The 9,460-nt window shown below is 36.3% G+C and overlaps 1 protein-coding gene across 1 annotated transcript; it reads right to left on the bottom strand.

The window, feature by feature from the left end:
• Positions 1-4,114: 4,114 nt before the first annotated feature.
• Positions 4,115-5,226, bottom strand: LOC140867581 (cyclin-dependent kinase G-1-like). The gene is made up of 2 exons (XM_073272649.1): positions 4,769-5,226; positions 4,115-4,598 (listed from the first exon to the last, which is right to left on the bottom strand). The coding sequence occupies exons 1-2, from the start codon at positions 5,224-5,226 to the stop codon at positions 4,115-4,117; spliced, it is 942 nt and encodes a 313-aa protein (XP_073128750.1).
• Between the last annotated feature and the right edge of the window lie 4,234 nt (positions 5,227-9,460).

Below are 9,460 nucleotides of genomic sequence, written 5' to 3'. Positions count from 1 at the left end.
TAATTATCACAAAAAGGAGGAAAATTAATTTGGTTAAATATTCAAATTGGCTAAATAAAAATTGATTATGTGATAAACATTTTGGTTAAATTATTGTTACTTTAAGGGGGAGCTTTTTATATGTATTTAAATTACACTTTATATCTCCTGTTTAACCAAGTTTTGTGATTATCAAAAAGAGGGAGATTGTTACGCCTTAAAGGCATACAAATATCTTAAATGAGATTAATGTTTTTAATGAGATAACTTATCTTGTTTTGATAATTACAAAACTAGGTTATTATTTCTAATCGTTTAAAGTGAGACTTTGCAGATTAGATTATTATAAACATTATTATGGAGAAGAACATTGCGAAAATTACTGAGAATGTTTGAATCATCCAATTTCGATCTCCACCAATCATATTAAATTTTAGGATACTAAAAAGCTACGGTCCAAAATTCAAGTCGATCCGACGGACGGATTTGGAGTTATGAATTTTTTAAAAGTGCCGCGCAGAATTAGAAGCAAAAATACGACGAAGTAACTTCAGAAAAATACTGGAATCGTTTGGGACTTTCAAATCCAATCTCTACAGTTCACAATGAAATTCAGGATGTTCTAAAGCTACTGTTCAAATTTCAAGTTGATCCGACACACGGATTATGAGATATGAATTTTTGAAGTTTGTCGCGCAGTCTGAATTATGCCGAACGGACGTAACGAACCTAGGAACGGACGCAACGTTCCTTGTCAAGAACACGATCCAATTTTTAAGGAAAAAAGTCATCCGACAAAAGCCGCAATGCGCCGAACGGACGCAACGAACCTACGAACGGATGCAACGTTAGTCAACAACGCCGAAAGAATTTAATGTGCGCCGAACGGATGCAACGATGGCCCGAACGGACGCAACGAACCTGCCCGAATTTTCAGCTATAAATACATGCCATTTGAAGTCATTTGAACTCACCAATTCACTCTCATGTCTCTTTGCAAGCAAGATCCTCTCCTTCAAAAGTTCAAGAAATATTTGTGTGTTATATTCAAAATCGAGGGTTGTTTGTATAAGTTCATTCGTGAGTTGGTTGCTCGGTTGTTGTAAACACTTGTGTATGAAGACAATTGTATTATACGAGTGTTGTGGCTATCCTTGGAGCCCTTAAGGCCAAGTGTTGAGTTGTATCAGCGCGGTGATCGTGTTGAGTTGTACGGCTATCCTTGGAGCCATCAAGGCCAAGACGTTGAAGTGCTAGTGGATCCTTGGTTAATCGATCTTAACCAAGAAGGAGAGACGTAGACGATTTATCGTCGAACTTCCATAAACATCTCTTATCCCTTTTACTGCTTTATCTACATTACACATTTATTTACCGCACTTATTATTAATTGCTTTAAGTCTTCCGCTTGCATACTAGCATAATTGCTTTAAATTGCTAAAGTTGCCAATAGAACCTAAATCCCCCCCCCCCCCCCCCATTAGGTTCTAATAGTATGTTACTTGTTATCTTATTAGTGTCGGGAGAATAGTAGAAAGCAGACTCGTATTGAAATAATACAATTGAGTCGAAGTAGTAAAAAGAAAGTATGTGCTCCAGTTGATGATGAAGCAATACGAGTGGAGGTAAAAATGTTCTCATATATTAACTTCTATATACTCTATTCATTTTATAAACAAACAACTCTTGTTAGGAATTATTGGAGGAGTTTGTACAACGTCATCTCATCAATAAGCCCGAGGGAACACAATCGATAGAAGTGCATGAGGAAGCATTTTGGTAATAAATTTTTTTGTTATAGTTTCATAATTATTGTTAAAACTATTACATATTGTTTGATGTTAATTTTATTTTTATATAGTGATGTATTTGGACCCAAACATTCTAGTCGAGTTCGATGTTTGGGAGTCAAGTATTTCCTGAGCATTGTAAGCGTATGCCCATTTATATTCAAACCTCTCATTCTACTCCAAATATATCAAACAAAGTTAAGGAAATGGAAGAGAAAATGAGAGATATGGAAGCTCGCCAAGCTCAAAGGGAGGCAGAAATAATGGCACGAATGATGAGACAGATGCAAGAACAACATATGCAACATTTAACACACATCATGCGAAACTATGACATTTGGAACTGCTGGAGGATCTCATTGAACCCGAGTCACTACCAAGACAGGTATAAATTCTTAATCCCAAGAAATAAGTTATAATTATTTGTGTAAATTAATGATTTTAAAACTATATTTATTTTTTTAGATGGCGGCTGTGATGGAGGATATTATGAATCAACACGCAAATGCTCTTTCAATCACAAATGGAAGTATGCGCAAATCTCCACCACGAGAAGAGCATAACCTCTAGTTAGAATATTAAGGACAAGTACTTTGGTTTTTATTATCATTTTCGTTATGTTTTATGGAGACTTATTTGTTGATGGAGTTATATATTTGGTAGATTGAAGTGTGGTTTTGCTTGGTATAAAAGTTCCTTTGTTTTTATTATATATTATTCATGAATTGTGGTTGAGATTGCATCATTGTAGTATGCAATATTTAACAGCAAGCCACGGCAAAAGGAGTGTATAGATGGACAAAATCTATATCAACGATTTATCTAACTATTAGAAAAAAAAAACTATAACCATTTCTAATTCTTGGTTAAATCATTCTGGAAAACCGCTTTTAGAACACATGATTAACGAATAAAGATATAAGGGCGGTTTGAAAACCGTTATAGAATCAAGCATTACAAATGGTTAATAACCGTTGTTAAATCTTAGGTTACGCACAAACATCAATGATTATGAAGTATTTGTTAACCGCTTCTATATCAATATATATAAGCGGTTATTCTCCGATGCTATTGTTGCATTCGCCGCGTTTTACAACCGCATCGATAGGACCTATAACAGCGGTTATACCACCTCTGCGGGAGTATCTATAGAAGCGGTTGTTGCACCGCCGCTGGAGTATCTATAGAAGCGGTAATACCTCCGCCGCTAAAGCAATGAATTAAAAACGGGTATTGACGTTTCTAATAGTAGAAAATGTGACTAAAAATAAACTGATGATTCGTTTCATAACCGCTCTAATAGATGGCAATAGATGGTTTAGCAGCCGCCTCAATTGAACACCAATAGAAACGGTTATAAAAGCTGTACCACCGGGAGAGACTTTTGCTTCTAAAACCTTTAGCTCCGCCAACAAGCGAGGACGGGAATTGAACCGGAGGTAAAAGTTTAGAAGCGGTGGCAAACCGCATCTAAAGCTTTCACACAACCAGAGAATTTCAGAATTAGGATCATCTTCATTGTAACACACATGACCATAAATGAACAGCTTTTGTGAATCTGTTACATTAAATTATCAATCCAAGAATCAACAATTTTATGACAAAGATTCAAGCAAACAAAAAAGTTTGTTTGTTCGTTTGTTTGTTTGTTTACCTTAATTCCCCTCGGTTTTGAACACAAATTAAAACTGCCATCAACAGCTTAATTTGAAAGTACGTAACATATATATATATATCAGTATGAATTAGGAACCGCACAATGCAAGGTCCCCCTTTGCATTAATGTAGTGAGAAAATGAATGGCATTACGTTTCTGAAACATAATTAATAGGAGTCCGTGTCTAATTAGTTTGTTATTATTCAAAATCCCGGCCAGTAATTTTAAATTCATATGATACGAACTTTGAAGTAAATTTTTTAAATTTGTACTACCATTTAATTTCTTCGCACAGTTCATGATAGCATCTGAAATATTATAGGAATTAAAAAATAGCGCAAGCTTAAGACATGAAAATATAATATTTAATATACTTATTAAGCTTAAAAAATACACATAAAAAGGTCTTTAATTATATTATATTCCAATCAATATCAATGGTTTGGAGTATTCGTCAATATATATATATAACACCTGATTTAGAAAACTTAATTAAGATGAATTAGAACATAAAGTACTTTTACAATTTTACTATATATATATATACACAATGAATGAATTATATATATATATATTAACAATTAATGTTTTCATCATAGCTAAAAGATGGATCATCAAATGTTATGTTTACAGACGTGGATCGATCCATGAACCTCCAATCAAACTAAAACTAAAAATTATACCATAATTAATCGATGATGATTTCCCGAAACCAATCGTGATTGAGAGCATCCTTGGCTGTAATCCTCTCTTCCGGATTGTAAAGCAAGAGCTTGCTCAACAGATCAATCCCCACTTGCGAAAGAATCGGCCCGAACTTCCTGCTCAGTAGATTCAATGGCTGTACTTGTTCTTCAAACTTGAACATGCTCCCGGGAAGGCTCGAAAATCCCGGCAACCTGATATCATCCGGGGTCCCAAGTATCTCGTACACCTTCTTAATCTGATCCATCTCCGAATTCCCTCTGAAAATCACTTCTCCAAGCAACAGCACTTCAGCCATGATGCAACCCAATGCCCACATATCCACGGCGCACGAATATGTCTTCGCCCCGAGAAGCAGCTCGGGTGCCCTGTACCATAAAGTCACCACATGAGGAGGAGTAGGAGCCGAATGCTCTTTCTCTTTCGTATCGCCGCGACAACCCGAAATCGCAGATCTTGGCTTCTCCCTTGTGGTTGAGAAGGATGTTGGAAGGCTTCAAGTCCCTGTGCATTATCCTGTTTTCGTGGAGGAAGCGGACACCTCCAACAACTGTTTGATGAGAGCTTGTGCTCGAGTAGTCCCGTCGAAAGGAGGAGTTGTATTTTTCATTGCCCTTCCGAGGTCGTTCTCATATACTCCATGACCACGTAAACGCCGTCGTACTGGTCCACGACGACTCGCTTGAATCCCACGAACGATGGGTGGCGGGTGACTGATTTGAGTATGTCTATTTCTCTGGAAGTGGATTCGCAGAAGCCGTCAAATTCTTCCTTGATGGCCACCACTTGGCCGGTCTTCTTCTCCATGGCTTTGTAAACCACTCCGTACGAGCCGTGGCTGATTTCGGACAAGAGTTGGTATTCATCCACGCTTCCGTATCCGACTGAATCTAAGCCTAATGTGTTCTTCGACAAAACGCTTGGGGGTGTTTTCGATTCTCCAGATCTCAGATTAACAATTTCTACCATTTTCTTGATCACGATCCCAATCTGTCCTCCCTTGCTTCTTCTAGCAAATTTCTGCCTCCGAGAAACGCCTCCGCCGCAGCCCTTCTTGGATCGACGATCCAAATGACAAGGATGTTTGTTTGCCATCACAATTTTTTTTTTTGGTTTGGTTTCGCGTTCGAGGATATATAATGAACTTGTGACTTGCATGTCAATTAATTCAAATATTTTTATTATTATTATTATTATACTCCGATTATATTTTTGGAAAAACCATATCTAGAATCATCGTGTAAAAGATATTTATTTGTATGTGTATTTTTAAAATATATTGATGGTGTTTGATATATCGTTTCCTTGTTAACCAGAGGCAAGTTTAGTTAATATAAAATCATTTTATCTTCAAAAAGTTGAGCTTTTAAATTAAACTGACATTTTTTAAAAAAATAATTTTGTATTTGGATAAACAGGATTATAAAATGTTTTTTTTTTATAGTTATTATGAATAATAATTGAAAGGTATACAATATAACTTGTTTAGAAAAACACTTGTTTTAACTAATAAATGCTTTTAAAAAAATAAATCCATATATAAAATAAACCTATTCAAACACATCTAAAGGAAATAAAATTTAATTGTTTATTTTAAAAAAAACAAAAAAATTGTTTTTTTTTACTCTTTTTCATTTGTACTGATTTCAACAAATATTATTAATTGTCTAGGGTCTCTCTCGTGATTTTGCAAATATTACACTGCAAAAAATTTTGTTTTCTTTGAATTCTACACACATTACGTATGTGTGTTTTCCACATTAAAAAAAAATACTGTGAAAAAATTAAATCTCACGAAAATTCTCATTTTTATTTTTATTTAATAATGTTTTTGAATATTATATAAAAGGTCGTTGGAAAGTAACTCATTCATTTAATGAATAAAGATTGTTAGAAAAACATATAAAATAAAATATTAAATATAGGATAACTACAATTATTATATATTTGAGTTCGAATAAAAAAATATATATAACTTAAAAGACGAAACATAATCTATACATATTATATTAAAGATGGATGAATAAAAAGATAAAATAGTAGTTGATTAATAGATTTCATCTTAATATGCACAATCACCCTCATTTGGCTTATATATTTATTATTTTGATCGCATCTAATTTTAAATTGCAATACTTTTGATAATTAATTAAAATTATCGCATATTTTTTTAACATAAATATAAAAACAATTATAAAAAAGACTGTACAAGCACGTAACGCGTATGTACAGACAAAAGTATTATATTAAGTATAACATGCATTAAAAGGCAGGCGTTTGAAAAATATTTTAGCAACAAAAAGAAATATTGTTTTCTCCATGAAACATTGAAATTAACCTAGTGCGGCTGCCAATTCTTACCATTTCTGCTTTACATTCTAGCTGTATGGACATGGATTCATTCAAAATGGTGTTCCATCCTTGTTACTCTAGATTTTTGAATTCACCAATAGACATCCCAGTGTCGCCAATCTCTTGGTCAGCCGACAGTATTTTGTGCTTTGAGAGATTCGCCGTCCACAAGTAGTTTCACTCTATTGGCTTCACAAGGTAGCCCAATTCTATCTTCAAATTCGATATTTTTTCTTCCACTTTGTCAAAAGTTTGACCCACTTCAATCAGTTTGTAGATATTACTTTCTCTCACTCGTTCTTGAGATTATCCCAAGTTTCTTTAAGAGGCCTTGAAAGTCTCTATTTTGACCGAGAAACTCCGGTTATGTTTAGTTCCACCGCATCCCGGTGCCAGTTAAAGGATAGAAGGTTAGAGAATGAGAAAGCCATACCTAGTGGGGATTCAGGTAATAGAAACCCTTGGGAACTCTGATAGCAAGCGTGAAAAATTGTCTAGAAGTTCTTGAAATTGCGGTGCTCTGTTAATGTTATGAGTAAATTCCTGAGTGTTTAAAGACTTGAGGAGTGGTCATAGCTTGATTAACGGACTCTATGACTGGGATGGGGTAGAACCTCTGGAAATGGTGTTCAATTTTGACAGTCTTGCAAAAAAACTATTGTACAATCTAAGTCCATCGTGACTGAAGAAAGAGTGCACATTTGAATCCGTCGAGTAGACTATAACCTGCAAAAAATTACCTAAGAGGATATTGGAATAATAAGATATAGGTCACAAGAACATAGTTGTAAACAAAGTGTTACTTCGACAGCAGTTGAGGCGGTGGCTATGTTGGAAACTTGTGCATCATGGGGAGCATGAATGGGGATAATTATTTGTTTGGGAAGAGGAGCTTTTGAAGATATTGCCAGTGATTGATTTTGCGCCCGCCCAATGATGTTCTCAGCAAAATAACATCTGCAGGTGTTGGGTGCTTGAAGAGAGGCACTGCATCTTTCAATGGCATTGGAAACTCCATTGGTTGAGTTACCTCAATAGTTGATCCAGGGGCATCAACGTTGAGGGAATCCGAAGGAAACAGATATGGGCGTCATCTTCTTCTGATCAATAGGAACCTTGGAACTACGTGGAAGGTTGCATGGGCCAATCTTCGTGATTACACGGGTTTACTTTTTCTTATTTTGACAGGGGGAATGTTCTTTTTGGCACTCCACTACCCATGGTTTTCAATTTTTTGACAGAGAGGGTTTGCAACATGCTTAAAGGAAGGAAAGTAATAATAAGTAAGTACATGGTAATTTTAAATCGTCCAGTTTAGGAGATTGCTACAATTACCAGGAAGGAACTGTCAAAGCAGCTGTAAGGGCTTGGTATTTCGGGAGTCCACCATGACAGATAAAAGGAACAATGCTTTCCAGAGTCACTTCCTGAATTGGACCGCCCTCGTTGAAAGAAAGGAATCCCCATTATAGCGTTTAATTTCGCCGTGTGGTAAATGAAAAAATGACGATCAACTAGTGCTCATCCCAAATGTTCTGATCAGTATAAGCTGTCTGTCAACTCCGTCCTTGAGGGGAAAGAAAAAAGTGGTTTTTCGGGTACAGTAGTGAGGGAAAGCCAAATTGTGTCGGGCCACGATCAAAGGATTGTATATTTTAAAAAGGGAGAATGACTATTATCATTGGCAAGTTGATGGTACCACTATGCTGATAAAAAATTTTAAATGAAGACAACCAATTCGTAAGGTCATTAACAACTTGTGGAAAAAAAACCTGCTTTGGTGAGACATGGAAACGCAAGATCCAAGGATAATTTGTTGTGTTGAGAAACAATGGCAAATAGTTTACACGCCCCTCTCCAAGAGTATTGAAAAAAGTCATTAAGAAATCCTTAGAAACTGTGGTGATGCAGTAGGACAGAGCATTACTGTCAGAAGGATTAATGCTAGTAAACGGAAGGTTCCTAATGTCTGGGAAATAGGAAATGAGCCACAACTGCAAGAACCAGCAAACACCTTGAAGTTTGCAGAGGGGAGTATCGAGTATACTTTTACTCAATCCTCTGTAGACAGCTCCTAAGAACATGACCCCTAAATTGACAAGGTTCCCAATACTCAAAAGACGTGCAAGGGAGAAGTACTCTGCGGATGGTCGACCAGAAGCAGGACAAAACAAAAATTTACAAACTAGCACCCACATAAACAAGATTTGTTAATCAGCACTTGGGGTCTCAGAGGCGGTATGCCAAGTTCCTATGATAGAAGCATAGGAGGTGTAGTTCAGATATTCATCTGGGATATTTGGAACATCCGTCATCGAGATGACCCTATCAATTCTAGACCAATGATGGGAATCCTCAGTAAACGAGGATATCATGAAGAGTAATGGTCATTGGTCCACAAGGGAATATGAAGGAATTGCAAGAGGGAGACCAAAAACGGAGTGCAGATTCTAGTAAGTTTGTTTGCAACGGGAACGGACCTTTCGTAAGCTGAATGAAGTAATACAGCCCTTGAGATTTCCAAATATCACCAAAATGGGGTTTCCAGATTATCGATCCAATTCACCCATTCAGGAGAAAAACAGGGCCAAGACTTGAATTTAGCCGCTTTAGCAGGAGGTTGTACGGAACTGGTAAAAAGTAGTGAAGATGCCGATAAAGAATCAAGGGGCACCAGGTTAGAAAAAACTGCTGAGGGCAAGGGAACTTCTACATATGGAGCGTGGGTTTATGGTTTCCAGAATTTCAAAGCAGGTAGGTTTAACAAGGGGATTTGTAGGCCTGTGAGGAACATAAGTCAAACAAAGACAACAGGAAGTGCCAAGTAATCAAAGCGACGATAATATTAGCGTGAGCTCAAGGAGATCGAACTTACCTGAAATGAACTCCATTTCTTAAGGAGCGATTGACGAAAAAGGAGGAGTAGAAACCATGGAAAAGAAGGATTTTAAAATATTGCACAAATAAAAGGTGAATT

Source organism: Henckelia pumila, chromosome 1, assembly GCF_033568475.1.
Source record: "Henckelia pumila isolate YLH828 chromosome 1, ASM3356847v2, whole genome shotgun sequence".
NCBI lineage: Eukaryota > Viridiplantae > Streptophyta > Magnoliopsida > Lamiales > Gesneriaceae > Henckelia > Henckelia pumila.
Note: the sequence above shows the minus strand (reverse complement) of the source record. Positions and strands in the feature narration are given on the sequence as shown.

Coding starts and splice junctions, on each gene's coding strand:
- LOC140867581 (XM_073272649.1), bottom strand. CDS start 5,226: ATGGCAAACAAACATCCTTGTCATTTGGATCGTCGATCCAAGAAGGGC. Junction 4,599..4,768: donor GGCGTTTACGTGGTCATGGA/GTATATGAGAAC, acceptor CTCAACCACAAG/GGAGAAGCCAAGATCTGCGA.